Source organism: Danaus plexippus, chromosome 27 (assembly GCF_018135715.1).
Source record: "Danaus plexippus chromosome 27, MEX_DaPlex, whole genome shotgun sequence".
Classification (NCBI taxonomy): domain Eukaryota; kingdom Metazoa; phylum Arthropoda; class Insecta; order Lepidoptera; family Nymphalidae; genus Danaus; species Danaus plexippus.
In genome coordinates, this window is record NC_083555.1 from 3958339 (window position 1) to 3980524 (window position 22186).

The 22186-nt window shown below is 35.9% G+C and overlaps 1 protein-coding gene across 1 annotated transcript; it reads left to right on the forward strand.

Annotated features, from left to right (window-relative positions):
- Window positions 1-105: 105 nt before the first annotated feature.
- Window positions 106-21870, forward strand: LOC116775553 (tyrosine-protein kinase receptor). The gene is made up of 29 exons (XM_061525146.1): window positions 106-1249; window positions 6059-6147; window positions 6440-6558; window positions 6630-6834; window positions 7207-7288; window positions 7370-7436; window positions 7501-7807; window positions 8024-8190; window positions 8689-8876; window positions 9315-9474; window positions 10061-10208; window positions 10533-10676; window positions 11413-11572; window positions 11908-12087; window positions 12317-12462; window positions 12902-13013; window positions 13856-13957; window positions 14139-14352; window positions 14559-14774; window positions 15293-15460; window positions 15660-15854; window positions 16179-16297; window positions 16888-16994; window positions 17953-18036; window positions 19068-19126; window positions 19844-19935; window positions 20081-20207; window positions 20455-20575; window positions 21114-21870. The coding sequence occupies exons 1-29, from the start codon at window positions 643-645 to the stop codon at window positions 21771-21773; spliced, it is 5145 nt and encodes a 1714-aa protein (XP_061381130.1). The 5' UTR covers window positions 106-642; the 3' UTR covers window positions 21774-21870.
- The last annotated feature ends 316 nt before the right edge of the window (window positions 21871-22186 follow it).

Genomic DNA, 22186 nt, shown 5'->3' on the forward strand with positions numbered 1-22186 from the left:
TGACGTTAGAAGAGGTGGTAAGTAGACCAATGTAACTGCCAGTGATATCCTGCGCGAAAAACCCGGGAATCTGCTAAGGCGGGCTGACACCTGCGCAGCATTCCCTCAGTGTGACTGAGATCAGATCTCGAAAGTAATGATTATTTCGGTCCACGGGCGTTAGTTCCACTTATCCCCGCTGCGGCGTTGCGATCTACGGGAGTGTAATGTATGTACCTCGATATAGGATCGCTTAAAACGTAATTTTAGCCCTGGAAATTGAAAAATTGCGGATGTAACGCTCCGAGTGTAGCAAAGTGCGGTGATGTGAATCGTATAATATATTCTACGTATGATTTGAAGCCGTTATAATTCAGTACAGTGTCGTCCATTATTTAGTGATTTTTCAGATTCGCTGCACGGCGATCGCTGGATGTGACATTTGCGAATAATAAAATGTATTATCATTTGGTGTACTGGAAAATGCGTTTTAACATAACAGACGCTTGAAAAACTGTCGGTGCTGTGAATGATTGTTATGAATCAAAATCATTTAGGGTTTAAAATCTTGCAAGATGCTAAATATTCCATCGAGGCGGATAAAATCGACCGCGTCTCGCGGCCCACACGCGACTCAATACTGAAAATCTCACAGGATCACAAATGGCGCTAGACAAGTTGTTGTTGCTCGCTATCATACTCGCCATCGTCAGCGCCGATTACAACGATGAGGTTCAAGCGAAGAATAAAACGCAAAAAGCCATGGCGGCGAAAAAGGAGCAGCGGTACAGGACTGCGGTCCCAGAACCCGCCAAGGGATCCTTCCAGAAATTGAGCAGCCTGATGAATAGGACGAGCGACAGGAGCTACAGGCGGAGAGACAAGAACATTAACAAGATAAGACAGTTGAACCGACACTCCAACGACGATATGATGAATGACAATGAAGGTTCCATCAGCACCAGCCAGAAGAAATATGCTGATAATGATACGAATTCGCTGGCCGTTAAATTCAAGGTCCTCCGACCCGAACTTCCAATGTATGACGTGACATTGAAGAACAGCTACCTGCCACACGTTTCTGGTGTATTCTGTGATTTCGAACAGCACAATGGAACAGATACGTGCATGTGGCAGTGGAATACGACGGTCTCCAGCCACGGACTCGGCTTCAAAGTGGTGAGAGCTGATGATGTACAGGAAATGAATGAAACAACCAGAGGTCTAAAGTTCTCTGGGCCCAGCCACGACGCGGACGGTAATAAAGAAGGTGAGCATTGGCAGCTCTGCCAGTATCGGCTTTGTCTTTGTCGGTTCTATTTCCCATCTCTATCTATATCTGTTTGCTCAAATCATAATCAATCCATCGATATTTAAACCATTTTATAATTGGTTATATAACAATTTAATCTTTCATATTGCATGCGACAACGCCTTCGACTTTTGCTTTCTTTTCGATTTTTTAATTTTATTCACTGAAATTAAACCACAGATAATATAATCGCCATTTGACATTTGATTTGACAAATGTCAGATTTGTTACAAACATGTTTTGTTACATCCCCTCTCATATTATATGAGTTATAAATTAAAATCATTTATGTGCACGACTTCCGTTTATCACAATCGAGACTATTATCGTTTTAGTTTGGACATGTCTTTCGAAGGCTATTATATATATATCTCAACGTACTTCCGGTTTTGCTGGTCTTTTCCTGATTCGGAGTTGGCATTTATGCTATAATGTACAACAAAGTAGGGATGTAAGTTCGTTTACGACCCGTTTGGTATGGAATGTTACCTTATAAAAAATATACATTAAAACTTTTCTTTACCTTTCCATATGCATTCAAATATGATCGTTTCTCAACCTGCCAGCGGTTTTAGCTTCATATAAACGGTCTCACCAAATATACGTCACATTTGAGCTTACTCAAGTTTTAGGGGCATACACATGTTATAAGTTCTAAAAAATCGTTACTATAAATCACGTTTTCAATACGAATCACCGATAATACCAAGTTACCTAAACAGTTGAATTGAAATAGTTTATATTCGGTTATAAATACGAAAAGCTACGCTTTTTTTCACTTTTATATTATAGACGTGGAAGTTTTTGAAGAGTACCCTCACGACTTCATCGTTCGAACTTAACACGGATAGTTTGGTGTTTATTATTATTAAATCTAACACAGTATCGATGTAGTGATTCAAGTGTAGCAGTAATTGTTTCGTTTGAACATGTTCACTCATAGCAGGGACTGGGTGCTTGAAACTCTCTCTAAGTGCTGATGTATTTCGTTCTGTGTATTCATTAAGTTCGTTTATTCGTATAAAATGCAAACATTTTCATGTATTGAAATCTGTTTACATTATTTTATTAAACCTACCTTCCTAATGGTCGCTGTGTATTCAAAGAAACTGCCTTATCAGAAATAGTATGTTTATAATATATTTAGTTTCGCCCGCGGCTTTTCTCGTAATTCTTATAATTAATAAGGTTCCGCCAGCGCACTCTATTCCTACATCTGTGCTTTTATCTTGACATAAAATGAAAATCACATCGACACTTGCAGGATTTGAACCGGCCTCTTTTAGGAGATAGTCTACCTTTATTCTATTTGAAATTATATTTAAATTTAATATTTTCATGTTAAAACAATAATTATAGGAATTTAATACTAGTAGAATTGTTTTGGATACAATGCTTCCTATTTACTGCAAGTTAGGAACATTGATTGGAAGTTTCGTAAGAGAACTCAATAGATGGCACCACCGTCCTGGCATGGCGGTTAAATATATAAAATGATTGTTTCACCAAAAAATAATGTTTTTTTTTTGTGTGTAAATTATTTTTTAAAGTGTCTACCTTTTCTTTTATAGTAATAACTAAATTTGTGAGATGGTTTGTTAGTTATTTGAACCCGATAAGTATAGTAGTTATTCTTTTCTTTTAGATAATATTATTCTAAGTTATAATTATGTTACATACGACCACACAACTAGATATGTTTTTACTGTCGATAGATTTATATATAAAAAAAAAGTTTTTCTTTTTCTGAAAATTGTAAAATAATTAAAGCATTGAAAAGAAGGGATGGGAACAATCTATAACAAAGCTGAAATGATGATTGTAAGTGTCATTGTGCTAAAAAAAAAAACAAATTGTTCATGGTAACGACATAGTAACTTAATATGGATTGTATTAATACAATTTTATATTAAAATTCGCGTGAAATACACATACATTCATCTGTACCGACTAATAGTACTATAATAAAAGACTAGTTAATCCCTGCGACGTTTTGTGACTTTGAAAATAGGCTCAGAGAGATGTGTATAAGTTTTTAAAAACTATAGATGTGTTCATTAGCAGTCAGTGACATCTGTAGCGGGTGTCACGAGACTTGATACACAATACAACTGTTATGCCTGGACCCTGTTCTACAAGGAAATTCTATTTTAATGATAATCTGTGTCTTATTCTGATATCTAAGCTACACGACTGTTATGTTTCATAAAAATCACTTTTGTGGTTTTTGTGTGATACAGTAACAGACATGCATATCAAAATCTATACGTCCTCAAGATATTTTGCATTTATTAAAAGAATTTGTGGAAATATTACTATGTGAATAGTTAGGAAACTAAAGAATGGTTCAAAAGATCATAAAAATAGAGGGTGTTTTTCTTTTTCTCTAAAAATAAATAAGAGGATAGTCTATTATTATGACAACAATGCAATTCAAACTTTTTAAAAAGAACTTATAAAACTTGAATAGTTTATTTTACTTAGAGTCTTCAAAGTACCTTTTAGTTCGCAACTTAATAAATAGAAAATGGTTGTAAAAATGAATAGTGAATGGTAGACATGACAGCTATTTATAGATTTCGTTGTCAATGTTTATTTTTAGTGCCTAATATAATCATTCATATTTAAGACCGATTATTAAAATTGAGAATAAAATTCATTTAAATTAATGATCAATAAAAAATATAATATGTATACGATTAGCTGTTTCGACCCATTGCAAGTTTATGATAATCGCTTTGGGTAAATTCCCAAATGGTTTTTAGTCTCCCCACTCTGTGTCCAGCTGTAATACGACATTCGATAGATGGACGACTGTTTTTTTATCCTTTCGTTTTTTCCAAGTTCAACTTAGGTTAACCATATCCTATTTTCCTGTAATATTATACGTAAATATATCCGTTATTGTTTTTATTTCATTACGTAATTGTTTTCTTATTTTTATATAAACGTATATATTATAGCTTCCCTGGATTGTGAGATAGGCAGCTTTTGCGTCCTAAGAATTGCTATTTAAAACCGAAATTCCTGATGTAACTTTGAATTAATAAATAATAATAAAAAAATTGTCACCGCAAGACAGCGTACAAAATTAACTTGTTATAAATACCTAGTGTTCATGTTTAAATGTTTAGGGTTGTCACTTCTGACTTTTAGTTGCAAGAAATTATGCAGCATCGTATTTATATATTTATATTGGCAACTATCATAAGATATCAAAATATTATTATTGCATCTTCAAATATATGAAGGATAAAGAAAATGGGGTGTTATATTAAGACGGTTTCAACCCTGTTCGTGACGGTAGGACTGAAGATATTCTATGTAGTCTTATTACAACTTAAAATAGTTTCTATTCACTGTTTGTCTGAATGAATGTTGCGATTTTCCTATTCAAATGAATTTAAAGCTGTGCGACTGCCCGTGGGCGATGTTTTATCTCATTACTTTAATAAAACGTACGTCCTTTTACGAAATCACTTACAACTTTTATATGAACACATTTATATGAGCATCGAAATCATTTCTTAAATACATACATTATAGGTACGCATTCGTTTTTCTAGCGGACAAAGTTTTCATAAATTACAGCTATACACAAAAATCAGTGTTTTTCTAAAAACCTATCGTTCTCTTAATTTTTAAAAATCAAAGTTGAAATTTTTATTGTTTATATAAAAAATACCGACCGACTGCAACTTTTCAAAGTAGTCTTTAAACGCAATAGCTTCTACGACGCTTCCTTAAAATAGTCACGTATTTTGTATGCGCAGTGCTTGCTTGAGTTTCGTATCTGAAACTATACGTACATGCTACATTAATTTAAATACTTACAAAGTTAAAACTACAGATAATATGCTTATTTGTTTATTTCGTTTCTGTTTTAGACCATTGTATTTAAATTCATATACATTATATTACTCTTTATAGTAAAGAAAATGTTTGGATGTAAAATATTTATAAAAAAAAAGTATAAATAAATTTTATGTTAATATAATTATCGAATAGGTCAACATTCAGCTGGCAAAGATGACAAGTTTTTGTTTCATGACGTCTCAAATCGAGGGCATCAGTAAATGGTTACTTTGCGTTTCGTTACACGATGCTCTTAATGTACTCATATCAAAATTTAAAACTGTATTATTTTTTACACCAATGCGATATTAATAGAGGAAGAAAAAATATATAACCTCCAAGTATTAAGCGAACGAATCGCATAAGTCCTGTATGTACAACGCAAGTTTGCATTGTCAAACTACACACGAAGCGTTCCCCGTTTCTCAATTCCAATCAATGACTTACTTTAATACTATAAGATTTAGAATGAGAATGAACGAACGAACTAAGGATACGGTATGATCGCCCTAACTCATCTGTTATATTTTTTTGTCAAAATATAATTACTGAACGCTCGTACATGTAATGATGAGATTTATTAATTCCTGTAGGGCCTAAATGAAATTAAACATTACCAAATATTCCATCAGACGTCTCGTGATATGATGGGAAGAATAGTATTTATTTTGTTTAAGAATCCGTGGACTTATCAATGAATAGGAAAAAGGCTTATAAGGATCTATTTGTGAATTGAGTAAAATCGTCATTATTGAGGTTTTATTTTAAAAGATATCACATATAGTATAGCATTTAGGAAGAAGGTACAACATTCAATAGCTATTGAAATTAGATATAGAAATTTTGAAAACCAGATCACTTGACGCAGTCATCATAGAAATTTTCTGTTCTCATTGTGGTGATTCCTTTCAGGACATTTCCTCTACCTCCCAGTGGATCCTACGATGGAGAACATGGTGATTAAGTCACCACCATTCAGGGGATTGTGGGAGTTTTGCAAGGTACGGTTAGCACAGAAATGGCAGTTTCTAATTGTTAAAAAGTTTGTGATTCAGAAAGCCATTGAAGTTTTAGCTGTATATCATTGGAAGACAGATTATATTTTGTCTTATCAATGTTTCAAACAGAGGTATTTCACATTAAAATCTAGTTATTTAAGAAATTAAACCTCATTATATTCTGTCGATGATCAGATAATCAATTGATCGATTAGTCAGTATAGCATCACAGTTTATAAGTTTAAAAAAGTTCAAGACCATCCAGGAGCTTAACTCGTAATATTTAACCTCTCAGTTCGAGGCACGGTTACATCAGAGCAAAATGCAGAACGCCAGCATCCGTTTGGTCTCCGAGTCCACCATGTCGGAGGTGCAATGGATCCTGCAGGAAGTGGCCGGCAACAACTTCGAAGTGTAAGTCATAGAAACCATTGTCCGAAGACCGTTTTTGCAGGAAAAATATATCGAACGATTTGCTTCAACAGATGGAATCCAATGCGCTTTATAATAGGGAGGGTTCAGCAGGAAGTGCGTATCATAGTAGAAATAACCCGTCCAAGTTTTGTAAACCTGACGCAGACCTTGCCACACATAGCCCTGGACAACATCCGAATGGTGGATTGCCTCCCTGAGCCTCCCGTCTTTAATGGGGAATGCCAGACTGGTCAGCTAAAGTGCAAAATAATGAATGTAAGTATTATCAGTTCGTCTAAATCGCCAGTTTGCTCTTTAATTACTCATTTTGAGGTGAAATACAGATGAAATGAGAAATCAAGAGCAAGCTTTTATTCAAGTAAATATATTTTAAATTTAATTTTAGAGCATCTATCTTAGATTGCTGCGCATGTTATTTAAGTCACGGTTTAGTTTAACTGAGGTGATTTCAATGATAATCAGGGTTCAAGATAATTTTTGGTAATTCCCACGATATCATAAGAATTTTTAACGAAAATATTAAAAACATTAGTGTCTAGAATACGTCATATGTTAAGTCTAGTTTCTAATATATTTTTTCTATTACTAATGCGATAGCAACAGCATCTTACAAGCTATATTTTGTAGAAGGAGTCGTGCATCAAGCTGCAGCGAGTCTGCGACTTGGTGAGGGACTGTGATGACAACAGCGATGAAAATCAAAATTGTGGTGCGTATGACCAGGGACAGGGAAAAAATCCCTACCCAAAAATAAAAACAGCGAAAATTGTATCACAAATTATATTTTCAGATAAAATGCCATATGGATCGTATTGTAACTTCGAACAGGACAACTGTGGTTTTGAAAATGTGCCACAGTAAGTATATTCTTCATTATCTTTTATATTCCATGAAACAGATGCTGGTAAAGTGATATTTCAGGCGCATCCTAAAGTGGTCTCGGCATAGCGGGCCCACGCCCACGGATAAGACTGGCCCAAACTACGACCATACCTGTGGTCCGCCTACCGCTTTCACCACCGCCAACCCCATGGTACCATTGTCACCAGCTCACATGAACCACTCCCACGCCTGCGTGGGTTATTACTTCTTCGTGAACATGAATGTCACAGGACCTAACAAAGAAAGAGCAGATTTCGCGTCGACGGCTGTCATGAAGACCGTCATATTCAACCCGCCCCCCAAAGTCCACGGGGACATCAGCTCCAGATACTATAATTGTTGTATGGTGAGTTATAGAGGAAACTTTTTTAGCAATTTAAAACCATTTTCCTTTGAGAACTTATTAAGATTATATAAATTCCTCTTAATCCTGTTTAATATTTAGAACTAAACAAAATTTATTTAAAATTACGATGGAGTATAGAGGAAGTTGTAGAAAAAACTCAGTGAAGTTTTTGGGACCAGTTTAATTGACCCATTCAAAATTGACCTTCCATAACAGATAAGGTTCTACTATCAACAAAATGGGAGGAACTATGGTTCTTTGAGTGTGGACGTGGTGGAGCTGACTCCGAGAGGTAACATTACCACGTCTCTCTGGTTCTCCACCAAGGACAAAGGCGAGAACTGGTTCAGGGCGGGAATATTCCTGCCCAACATCACAAGAAGGTAGGCGGCTGAAAGGAAATTAAGATATAAAAACTATTTGATTTGGTCATAATATTAATATACAGCGTGTTCTTTGACGATTTGTCTGATGATGTTGATTTATACATTTATATTTAATGTCTCCTTTGAAGTCAAAACGATATTATCTGTGTTTTATTCCCTCCGAAGTGCATTTTTCACCTCAGTTTCTAGCTCTGTCTAATTATAATACGACCTAACTCCATAGATCCATATTCGCTTCTATTAGTGACCCTTAAACTAGGTCAATGGGACACTTTCTAATTTTTCTCTCGTAGTTTAATATAACCGCGAACGTTTAAACGCGAAACTTTGTGTGTGAGTTACTTATTCCCTTCTTAGCTACATAATTTATATGGATGACATTACCCAAGAATTTCAGATTATTTCAAATGCTTTATGAAATAGAATGGAAGTTAATATTTTTTGAATTAATGTTCTCCCCTAAAAATTACAATCTAAGAGCCGAATTTGTTTCAGATACTATTTCCTTTTCAAAACTCGTATGGGCATGCGGATTTACTCGGACTCCGCCATCGACGACTTCTCGATGGCTCCAGAATGTTTCGGTTTTAACATAAACGCAACAGAACTCGGAGACTATAATTACTACGATCCCATATTCGACGAGAAAACGACGCCGCATCCGGACTTCGTGGACGCCACTAGTGAGTTCTTATTACATTCCTCAACAGAAACTGGACAGATTTTGATGATAATCCTTCCTCAAAACAATCAAATTATGGGAATGAGATGGATGTAAAGGTATTATGATTTTGTCCAATACGCCATAAAACATAGACATTTGATAATTTTGAACAAGAAATCATAGTCTCGTTCACCGAATGTGATCTATCAGGCATATCATAAAAGAAGAATCTTATAGTACAACATGTATTAGGACACTATACTGTGATAAGTAAATTTTACCAATTCTTTGGGCTTTGACAACTACCTTCACAAACAAAACTGATCTTGATCGAAAGTACTTACATAACTTTATAAGCTTGGATAACTCGATCTAACATATCTGATAAAGCCAATCAGTCTAGAGCCTTATGGAACCAGTCCAAACAGTGTCAGAATCAGAACATCTTATCTTCCAGTGTATCGCTTCTCGACTTGCAATGCGACAGGTCGTTTTGGTCCTCAACAGGACCAGTGTGACGCCTCCTACACAGATATTGATGGAGGGGTCCTCGTCCTGAACACTCCGGGGATGAGAGGAGTTCAAGTGTGGGAGGTTCCCAACGAGGGTCTCTACACGTGAGTATATAGATGATGTTCTTGTATGGAAAATTTTAAAACATATGTATATAAAACATCTACGAGAATTCACGAAGAAAGAGTATTTAATCTTTATTAACTTAAAAATCTGATGTAAAAAACAATGGCCTGGTGTTTAGTGTTCTAGTGTGCAGGAACCCAAATTCATCACCCCAATTTCAACAAACAAAAATGTTAACATATTTGTCATAGGAAAAGCGCTTTAAAAAACTGATAAAATAGATGAGATTGGTAATAGATTGCTGTTTGCTAATTAATATCTTTATCGTTTTTCTGACGCTCAACTAACGCGATATATTTTTTAATACTTTTAATGTACAAAAGCATAATAATAAAAAAAATCTTTCATTATTATTTCCCTCCATAGATGAACCGTCATTCTAGTCTGTTGCTTTTATAAAAGTACTGAATAGACAAAAGCTCGTTAGGAAATTATCAGATATCATGACGTCATTATACAGCCAATAAGTATTAGGAATACCGAGAGTAAATATACAATTATCGGTGGAATAAGTACTCTCTTTGTGATCGGTTGTAGTGAATGTTATCCAAATGTTTCCGTCAGTATCATAGCTACGGGAGCTTCGGGCGGGTTAGGCTCGATGTGGGCGGGCGTGTCTCACGGCTCGTCTGCCAGGGGACTGTTCGAGCTGCACCGGGGAGAGAAGGTGTACATGATGATCGGACAGCAAGGAATGAACGCCTGCAAGAAGGTGAGGGTAGTGAATTTTTGGTGATGCCAAAAAAATATTATATATCCGGTAAAAGATTGGTCCATATGCCTTATACTTATAGTGTTCAATAACCGCTAGTGCTAATAAGTAAATAAAATGAATTTGTGTCACCGGTAGGATCAACCCTCCCAAAAAAATCGACTCAAAAAGTTATCAAAATTTCGTTATTAACCTAAACTTCCATAACATTATGACTTTATATTACCAAAAAAAAAATCAGCCATCGCTTGATGGTGACGTCATTTTATGATCAATCGTCTTCATCGAGTGAATCCAAATCATAATATAACCATATAATTCCAGACTCTATCAGCTCAAGAGAGCCAGGAATGCTCCAGAAGGGCGAACGAAACCACACAGGTGTTCACCAGCAAGACCCACGAGATACGGAACACTCACGTCAACGACGGCGGCGGAGGGGGAGGAGGGGCTACATACGTGTTCCTGGTGAACATGACATATATAATAAAAAAACACTTCAATCAAAGAATCTGTCATATCGATAGATGGGACCAAATAAACACGCTATCTTAATATTTAGAATTACTTCATTTTCTTTGGCACTACTTCTGTTAGTCAAGAATTTTCTTGTGCTAGATACAATCACCAAAAAAAACCTATTAAATGTCGCTAGATGTCTGTACACTTTAGTATTTGCCAAGATTTTTATTGGAGACTATTTCGATAATAGATGAAACTAATATTTTTCGGATTACTACGCATATATTATTATTTTAAAAAACTACATACTCCCGACGTTGCGGTTACTTTGCAGCAATTGTGATCACGGGCAGACGAGGTGTGAATGCCTGTCAGTCGGTCCTGTTATTTATCATCTACCGCCATCGATTTCTTAATTTTCTTGCGTTCCGCTCTGGATGCCGGCAGAATGCGCTTACAGTATCACGAGGTCCTACTATGTGGTCACAGCCATTGGATTTAATATTTTTGAGGAGGGGGTCCTAGGTGTGGGATAGATTCCAGCCATCTTTTCTATTGAAATTGCGATGTTTTTTTTAATTTCAATAGACTCGCGGATTACTCTCTGTATGTACCTGTCTTTACAAATGTCGGGAGTATTTAATTTTAAAAAATTATAAAATACGCCTAGTAATCCGAGAAATATTAATTTTATTTAAATGAATACTCGCGAAAGTCTTAGATCTCATTATTTTGCTAATAGATGGATAGAGAAGGCCAGCCGATCCCATTGTTGGTGGGGGGAGGTGGTGGGGGATTGTCTGTGGGAGTGTTCAAGGACGACGGTTCACAACACGCTCGGGGGAGAACAAACACGACCCCGGAATCCGGATATATGTATGGCCAACCGGGCCGCACTTCCGGTAAGTTACGTTACATAATATTGCTTGCTTGTTTAGAACCTAAATCTTGAAGACCAAAAAAAATTTCATAGCTCATTCATTTGATTCTGATCATAGAAAAAAATAATGTGATAATTATATGTTCAGTTATTTTATTAATATCAAAGAACTTTGCTGAAAGAACCGAAAAGGTAGTGGAATTTTGTCTTTAGGGTGTTAAAGTTAATAACAAAATAAAAATCATTTGTGAAGATATATATTTTTTAATATATTCTGTTAGTTTAATATCCTGGAAGTAATAAAAAATACTTGTCATTTCGAATCTTGATGTATATTCCATGATTGTTGTGGTTCAGGTGCTGGTGGTGGGTGGATCTCTCGTTCGGGGCCCATAACTCCTGGCTTTGAACTCGTCAGAGGATCTGCTTTTAGAGAAGGTGGGGTTGGGGGCCTCGCTTGTACCGGTGGGGCCCATGGTGGCTTCGGAGGGGGAGGGGGTGGCTGTCTTAGGGGGGGAGGTGGAGGGGGATGGGTTGGTGAGTATTTTTATCAAATATTATATATGCAAAATAGATTTCGGTCAAAAGAAATCTTTTTTTTTAATCAACTGCTTCATTATGTCATACGAGTATATTATCAATTGTACTAAAAAATATAACTATATGCAGAAATTGATTTAAATAGCCAAAAAAATATACCATGCACTCATCATGTGACAAATCACCGAATTCTGTCATCATCACCAGGTATGTGCTTTGTTCTCAGGTGGTAATACCAACGAGGGCGAGGGTCAGCACGGTGGTGGGGGGTGGTCGTTTGTTGACGTCACTCGTGGGGTGCGAGAGTTCGGTGACGTCACCATGGCCCCTCGCACCGGCCCGGGGGAGGTGGTCATCATACCAGCTATACATGTACGCTCATACGTAACTTCTTGAAATACCCTTTATTATATGCCCAAGTAATCACTAAGCATATTACACCATTTTTATATTATATTATCTTTGGATTTAAATAATGTAGTATCGTTAATGTATGAAAATATAATTTTGTAATAGCATAAAAGTAATATAAGTATAAAAAAAATATCAAAACAAAGTAATGGTTCCAAGACGTTCCTTGCGGTACACCACACATAATTTTCTCGAGATTTCTTCCAAAAATCATAATGAGAATAAAAATGTATTTGTAAACAATCATGTTTGTCAACTATGTTGTAAATATAAAAATCTATAACAGTCCTTATGATAATGATCATCTTACCAAGTGGATTACAGCGTCAAATGCTTTTTAACAAATCACGAGAATTCATTAGACATTTTGGTCAACATTTTTGAATGATGATCTATACAGAAATGTGGCTGCAACTATCGCTGCGTGGCGTTGGACGAACAGCGCGCTAATGTGCGCTGTTATTGTCCCGCGGCTTGGCGGACTGACCACGGAGATCCCACCAAGTGTGTCTGTGAGTATTACGAACACGTGAACGCACAAACTACCTGTTATTTCTGTAGTGAAACTTCCGAAGCCTTCCAAGAAGGTTGCGTTAAACGTTCAACGCTCCCGGGAGGGGGGAGAGAAGGAGACGGAGAGAGTAACGGTGGTCGATAGTGAATAGTGAGCAATGTGAATAAAGTTTGTCTTAAACAAACACTATGAGTTCACCAAAAATTGGTTTCTACCGCCTCCTATTTTCATTTCCATATTCAGATGTTTCACTTCTTCACGGAGGGACTCCACGCATTTTTTTTTTTTGATATTTATTTCTCTATTTAACTTACTTGAAACAATATAAAACCATCTCTACTTGGCTGCATTTAATTCAACTATCACAAGTCCATTTGACATTCTCATCTTTTACTTAAAATTTATGTTTTTTTCTTAGTCTAGTTATTAATTTTGAAAGAATTAAAAGATGTAACTCTACAGGAATTAGGCTATCTCTCTAAAAACATGGAATATCAGGATCACCTGAATTTATTTCCTACTAATTACCTAGTTTTTTATTAAATACTTATTTAACCTTAAATAGAATAGTATTTTTTTATTTTTGGAGTCAATAGTATTTATTTAAATGAAACATCTAAGTGTTAAAGAAACACGTCAGTTAATGATTTATTTTTAACAATTAGTAGATTTGTTTCGTTTACAGTGACGAATATTAATTTTGAAGTTGTATAAATATATATATTTTCTAGTTTCCAAAGAAAGTTATCATTTTAAAACCTATTTTTTGTTTTCGGAAGTTAATAAAGTTTTGGAACAACTATCGAAGCGAAGGTATGAAAATAATATTTTTTGTTGCAGTGGAAAAAGCTTGGCCGGAAATGTGGTGGGGTCTTCTTATATTTCTTGGAGTCATAGTTGTCATATCCGTCGGCATCATACTGTGTGTCTGTCTCCACCTCTGTAAGTGTTACAGACGATGTTAAAATCTCTTTTATTTCAATACCGAAGAAACATTTCAAAAATAGATATACTTATTTATGTTTATAGATTGTTTTTTTTTTCTGGCAATAGATAGATCTTCTACTTAAATTTACTGTTATGCGAATAAGTTGAAGACTAAAATAAAAAAACCCATTCACAGACAATAAATATCAACGTAAGAAGGAAGCGGAACTACGTCAGAAACGCCTTCTGGAGCAGGAAGTACAGTTACACAGGTTACGAACAACACCGGGTGGTGATAACGCTTTAAGTATGGCTTTCAACCCCCACTACGGCAGTGAAAGTTTTCTGCCACAAGGGGTTGATGTCAGGGGTTTGCCGAAAGTAGCCAGAGAAAGTCTAACTTTGGTGAAGTAAGTATATAAACAAATCGAAAAATACACATACGGCCAATTAAAATTAAAGTAAATTTAATATTCCATTCTGAACTGTTCTCACTTAATGGTTATAAGTGAAAAAAGATATGAAATATCACACGACTTGTATTATGGACCTATTATTGGATTTTAACCAAATTCCATTATCAACAAAAATTCCTTATATTTCGTTGTGTATACAGAGCCCTGGGCCAAGGTGCTTTCGGCGAGGTCTATCAAGGTCTCTACCGTCACAGAGGTGGTGAGAGCGAAGAGATGCCAGTCGCGGTGAAAACTCTACCGGAGCTGTCGACAGGGCAGGCGGAGTCAGATTTCCTTATGGAGGCTGCTATAATGGCTAAATTCAACCATCCGAATATCGTACACCTGATCGGCGTCTGCTTTGATAGACATCCGAGGTAAATACACATCTCATCAATATAAAAACATTTAGCTGATAAAGCATTCTACTATTCCTTACAATTAATGGTCACTCCGTAAAACTTTCGTAGGAATGGATTTAATGTCGGTCTCTCAGAAAGTAATCCAGAACTACCTTCTTTCGTATATTGTTGAATGTTTCACAAAATATTATAATTATCAGATTTTTGTTCCTCACACTCTTAATACTGTCTTAAAATTATTTTAAAATTTGTAGTAACTTATTCTTCAATCTCTCAATGACAATATTCACCATATAAGTAATATTTTGTCTCGTTTCATAATATATATAAATATAAATCTTTCTTTTGTATCTTCAGTATTGATTATACCAAAATATAGTTCCGTTACTGTTTCCAAACCACAGTATATTTCATGATGGGATCGTAAAACTTATTTAATTTAAAGGCTTAAGTTTTAAAGTAAAGATTTTTTTATCAGTAATACTATGATTGACACCAATGTTTTAAATATATATATATATTTATATACTCAGGTTCATAGTATTGGAACTGCTGGCTGGTGGGGATTTGAAGAACTTCCTCAGGGAGAGTCGTCCAAGACCTGAGAGAGCCAGCGCCCTGACAATGAAAGACCTTCTTCTATGCGCACTCGATGTCTGTAAAGGATGCAAATATTTGGAGGCCAAACGATTCGTGCACAGGTAACATTAATAATGAATTCTTGATGAAAATCCTAAACGAGTTAAGGTAATGTTCTCATAACAGTCTGATTAAGTCATATTTTTCTACAACCCACCAAAGATTTACTCATACTAGCGTTTTTGCCAACATATAAATCTCAGATGCACTACAAATATTCTATTACCTGTCGCAATGATTGAAGACTTTGGTTTCATCCAGGGATATAGCCGCTCGTAATTGCCTCCTCACGTCTCGCGGTCCGGGGAGGGTGGTCAAGATAGCTGATTTCGGTATGGCAAGAGACATATACCGCTCTGATTACTACAAGAAGGGAGGCAAAGCTATGCTGCCCATTAAATGGATGCCGCCCGAAGCGTACATAGATGGAATATTCACCGTCAAGACTGATGTTTGGTACGTAAAATTAAAAACTAGTTCAACATGTCCTAATTTATGTCTGAAACAAAAACTATCTTATGTTTGGTCAATATTTTAATATGTCTATGTCAAGAACATCTACGAAAGCCTATAAATAAAATTGGAAAGTCTTGTGTGTGATCCAATATTAATAACAAATTGGCTACTTCTACCATATGGTATGTATATACATATGTCTGTTAATATTCGAGTCGATGATATTGAATATCACATGATTTTAAATACATATCAAATAAATTAGTACAAACGTTGCGAGAATCACTTCGCCAAGCTGTGGATTTAACAGAAGCATTCCACCAGGTCGTATGGTGTGTTGTTGTGGGAGGTGTTTTCCCTCGGCATCATGCCGTACACCGGCTGCTCTAACAGGGAGGTCATGCAAATGGTTTCTGGAGGAGGGAGATTAGAAAGGCCCCACGGTGAGCTACCTGTATAAGATAATTACTAATACGCCTTACTAGACTATTTAGACGATGTGATGGTCCCAACTGATTCTCTTAAAAACCTTAGTTACCATTTTGAATGGGATATCATTAAGTTATATTTTGGATTAAAATTTAGAACGTTTCTTTACTAATACTGTTTTTACTATGCAGCTTAATTAAATTGTTTTATCAATTGAATATTATCTAAATCACTGAAACTTAGCGATACGCCCGAAACATAATGAGGATCGATACTGATCATACATCCTGTATATCACCAATAATTACATATAAGATGACAAATACGACCATTCACATCTCGTCTCCGTGATCACGGTTGCTGCAAAGTAACCGAAACGTCGCTAGTATGTAGTTAAAATAATTAAAACCGCGTAGTTATCAGAAAATATTACTTCAATTAAATGACTTATACCAGTTAAAGCAATGGAAAGTGATAATGAGAGTTATTGAATGTTATTTTTACTAAACCTTTTTCAAAGCTTACATAGTATTTCGGTTTATTGTCATCACGCGTGATGTTATAGTTTCTTGTATGTTGAATACAACACTAATTTCTCCTTTAGGCTGTCCTCCTGAAATTTATCGTTTAATGTGTGAGTGTTGGAACCCCGCCCCCTCCGAGCGACCCTCCTTCGCACAGATGTTCGACAGGCTCCAGAGATATTTACAGGTATATAATTATTATATATAAATATAGTCACAAGTGGCGCCCTCTGTGCTGAACTAATTATAACATACTATAATCCTAACAATTATTCTTATGGTTGATCATAATTAATAATAATACTGAACAATTGTAATGTTGTAATGGCAACATTTAAGTATCGACTTGTGTTTGAAAATTATAAAGTTTGAAGTAACGCCGAACGTTGAACAATAAATCTGAAACTGTCTCTCGAACAATAAATAAGTGCCTTTTAAGTTTCATAGCAAAGTATCTACACATTCATGACTAAAGGAAAGTTGTATAACTTTTTTTTATTCAGAAATTATCACACGTGTTCACAGCGGTTTCTTAAATGTTTCGTAAATTTTTAAAGAATTAATACATTTTTTTCCCAACGTTCATACGTGCGCAATAAATTACTTTTATTATAGTTATCTCAATAATGCAGTCTTAGGTTAATAAGAAACACCGCCTCAACTATGAATCTGTATCGTCGGAACCTGTCAGTTTCCGGTTAACCTGTAATGTATTTTGAATTACTACCGCGTTGTTTTTAAAAAGAGTGACGTCACCGTTACTGATTTCACGAATGCCTTTGTTCTTGGTTACCATCAGGGTCTCAGGCTATTGAAGGTAACCTCGTAAACAGTTTGAAGAATCCCTTATTCCGAAGAAATCCACCCCTGCAACGTTTCGATCGAGAATGTCCTTAATCTGTACCCTCACCTCTATTTATACCAACCGACACTCTTTGTTTAGGTGACACCTGATAATTTTAACCATCCATACTTATTAATTTCGTATATATATTAATACAATCATGTGAGTTTTTAAAAATTATTAAATTCTAAACTCTCCGTATGTACATAGTTTGACGATACAAACTCATAATAAGAGGAAAGTTTAACAAAACTTAATCTACCCGCAATCATGACATTGACATGACATTTCCTACGTACAGGATCCGGAAATCACAAACGCGCCATTGCCGATGCTGCGTTCGTTGTTGTCATTGTCTGAGGCTCCGGAAGCGAACGGCCCCCAGGTATGAGATTTATGACATAATATGCAGGAATAACTTAGTACAGAGAAATTAACCTTTGACCTTTAGTTTGGTGACATTGGAGTGACCTTGTTAGGTGATTAAGAAATAGTAGGATTTATACGATACCTACACAGAATTCTTATATTAATGACTTTTTTTTTATTATTTACTTCTCAAGACGTGATATATTGAATTCAATTATAATTAAAGTCGTATAATTTAAAAAATAATTTCTGAAATGCAATGAACTTTGATATTTTTTGTTAAAAAAAGCCGTGTCGAAAAACAAAACCGATCACACAGAACACTGACACGTCATAAACAAGAAAAGTCTGAACCAACAAAGACATAAATAACATCATATAAAATGTACTAATCAGTAAATGTTGTTTTCTTTCCACACATTTTCGCTCTGGCTACTAGAAGCAAGTAACTGGATTCTTTTCTTATTTTGTATACGATCGATGTTAGCCCGCGCTTGTCTGCATGATACCATTTTCCATTATATCTGAACATTAACCCCAACCCTGGAATGAGACGTCTTCCTAGCCCTAGACCCCGTAGCTAGACGGAGATTCATTGAAATTGCATGAAGACTCGTTTCTTCCGAAACATCACTCGCGTGACATTTCAAGGAGTCTCTCTTTATTTCCAGTGTCTACTTGCCTAGTAGCTATAGCGGAAATATTTACCTTTAATTTCTTTTACCTATTCCCTTCTAGACTGGGTTTTATAAAGTTTCATCTATTATTATAAAATCTAGTCCAATGCACGCTTAGACATCAAGCGGCTATGCTCGGGGAGATTTTAACATGACTAGAACACAGCCACGTTGGATATGTGAAGGCGCTTGTGACAAATAAATACTGCGCGCCATCACAGTATATAGGATTATCGAGCGTTAATATACAGAGATATTATACAGAGAATCGATTGTATTAATTCTGGTCCAAATGAATTAAGAGGTTTTGTTTGTGGTGTGTTAATTGTAATGTTGATCTCCCTGTGCGCTTACCTCGCTGTGTTGGCAGCGCTCCGCGGGGGACTATCTCGTGCCGCTGTCGCCTCAGGACCAGCCGGCGAACGCTAGGTAACAATCCCGGAAGGCTGGCAGTAGTCAATTCAATATCAAAAGCCACAGATTATATCAAAAATATATCAAATCAAAATGACTGCCATCGTTCCTCAACTATTTAACAAATCATTTTTATTTTTTATTGAATTTTATTCCAATAAGTTAATGTAAAGACCCCTATGATTGGTATGCTGTTATAACAAATTGGTTCTATGTCCTTGTTGCTTTTAAAGACATGTTATTAAATATACATTAGTATTATGAAAAACAGAAACGACATCTTTTTAAAAGTAACTAGGATTGTTCTAAATTTTCCTCATCTAAATACTCTCAGTACGATTTTTAAATATATATTTTTATCCAATAACTAATAATTTATTTCAATAATGAAAGAACTATTATCGTAATCATCGATCGTATCGTATCGTAATAAATAAATTACAAAGGAAAATTTAGAAGTCCTCACAGAAATTAACAAGACAACAGCTCACTAGACGAGAGAAGGCATGCCTATAGTTCCCCAACTATTATTTTATAAATAACCATGATAAAGCTCGAAAAATATAAAATTAAGAGAAAAAAAAGACCAGATTAAATAGCGAAATATTAAACGTTGATTAAATAAAAACAAATTGATAATTATATAAAATACACCACAGACAACCACTTCATTAAATAAATATTAAAATCACTGAAGTTTTCAAGGTAGATTCATATTTGATAATATTTTAGCTCAACGGATCACTTGGTACCTCATAGCAAAACGCTAACGGCGGCGGAGAGGCCAGGAATGGAGGATTCACAATATCAACCTCTTCTGAAAGGTATTTAATGAGACATGACATAAAAACCACCAAAAATATCCTGATAATAACAGCAATATATCAAAAAGAGACGATTCAATGATGAGAAGTGACCAAGGATTGTGACAAGCGATTGATTTATATATAAAATTTGTCCAAATTCCAGCATCACAAGAATATGGCAACATTCCAACGGTGTCGTTGAACGCGAACGGAAAACGCGACGCCTCAAATGCTTCCGCCGCCGAGACAAAGAGCAATACAAAGTTTCAGCAGTCTGATTCCACTGATAGGTTTGATTGTTATGTTGGCTTCTTCAAGGGTACTTTAAATCCACCAAACGAACTACACTTCATAATATTAATGAACCGAAATCACTTAATAAATTCTAACTATTTATAGACTTGTTATTACAGTTTAAAATTACAATTTAATATTCCACAAGCTACAAATAAATCGCAGTTCTTTCTCCATATCCAAAGTCTTATCAGGAGTCTCCAAAGAAATCCCCAAAATCCAATACTGTCCAATATCCTACAGGTTATTAAGTTCGTTAGAGGGTCCTATAGAGGTCGCAGAGTCGCCGGAAGATAAACCCGCCGTGTGGGAGACCTCGTTCACGGAGACCAAAACGCCGCCGAGCATCGAACCCGAACCCACGGTAAATACACTCATCTGTACCCAGCACTAAAGGACCATTGAATCCTTTAAAACATTCAATTTGCCATCAATGTTGTCAACATAATGGGCTTACGCTATAAAGGAAATACCATTTTATAAGACCCGTGTCCGTGGTATCAAATCCTAATCCACATATAATCCATTATTTGTAGTATAATCCTATAGTTATTATTTAAGTACATATATTATTTTTATTATTTATTTAATTTTTTCCAACAACAGAATGGTTGCGTGGTAAGTATGATCCGATTGAATACTTTGCTCAAATACCAATGTAGTGTGGTAGGTTCATGACATCAGGTGTTTATTTTATGAGTAACAACTAGATATAGCTGATCACATAAAATTACTAATGAGTATACCTGTCGTATAGTTATAATAGACGTAAATAAAGAAATATATATATATGTTTATTTCTTTATTTACATATTATAATATATTGCATATCTTGATGATATTATTATTGATATAATTTTTTATGTAATATCCTACTCTAAATGAAGTCTATATTTCCACAGGTCGAGAAACTGATAAGTATAACACCAACTTCACCCAAACCTCCAGAAAACGCTCTGTCGATAGCCATAGAGTCAACCAATGTCATAGACAAGACGAACAAAACGCATTTGATACCAGAAAAGAAATCTGCACCTATAGCATCCCCCGACCCGCCGCGCATAAACGCCTGGAATAGAGACGCACCCACCATTCCGAAACCTAGGCCGTTCTGTCTGGACGCGGCCCAGTTAGAGCAAAACCTGAACGCCTTGAAGAAGAACAGCGGCTCAGTGAACCTCACCACGATGAACACGATGAAGGTCCTCCCGCCGTATATAAACGTCGTCACCCCCAATAAGATATCAGAAGTGAAAACCATCCAGATAGACCCCAAGAAGGCCGTCATACACGATCTCCAGTCTCCCGGCGAACCCGAGGACAAAGAGGAGAAGGGCAAGCTGAAACAGTCGAGTTCGGCAGCCAGCTTACTGAACGGACCTCTCACGGAACTCCCGTACGCGGACAGCGACAACGCCTCCTCCAGCTCCGGCAGCAACGCCCAGAACGTCATCAACAACCAGAAAAACAAAAACTACTCCGAAGTGGCCATCAACGGCAAAAACGTCAAAAGACAGGGTAGCGGCGGCGGGGAGTTCGGTGAAGCTGAAATAAATTGTTGAACAAAATGGCCGTCTAACGAACTGCCGTTTGTGGCGAAGAGAACATTGTAAATATGTGTTTTAATAAAATTCTGACAACGTCTCTGTCTGAAGTTCACTCATTCAAGTTTTATTTCGAACGCTTCCTAACGCTTCTTCCGTATATTACGACACGATTTGCTCAATACGTTGCCAAACATACAATAAACGTTTTTTATATTTCTATATTTATTTTTATTTATTGTTATCTGTGTGGAAATTTTTATTGACATTTTATAATCTGTTGACGATCCCGCCAAAACTGAATATTTCTAAATGGAGTATAAATGGACGAATCGTATGTATATTGTTAATCATAAATACTCTTTTATTGGAATTATTTGGTTTACTGTGTAGTTATAACACGTCTAGGTAAAGTAGCGACGCTTCGAATT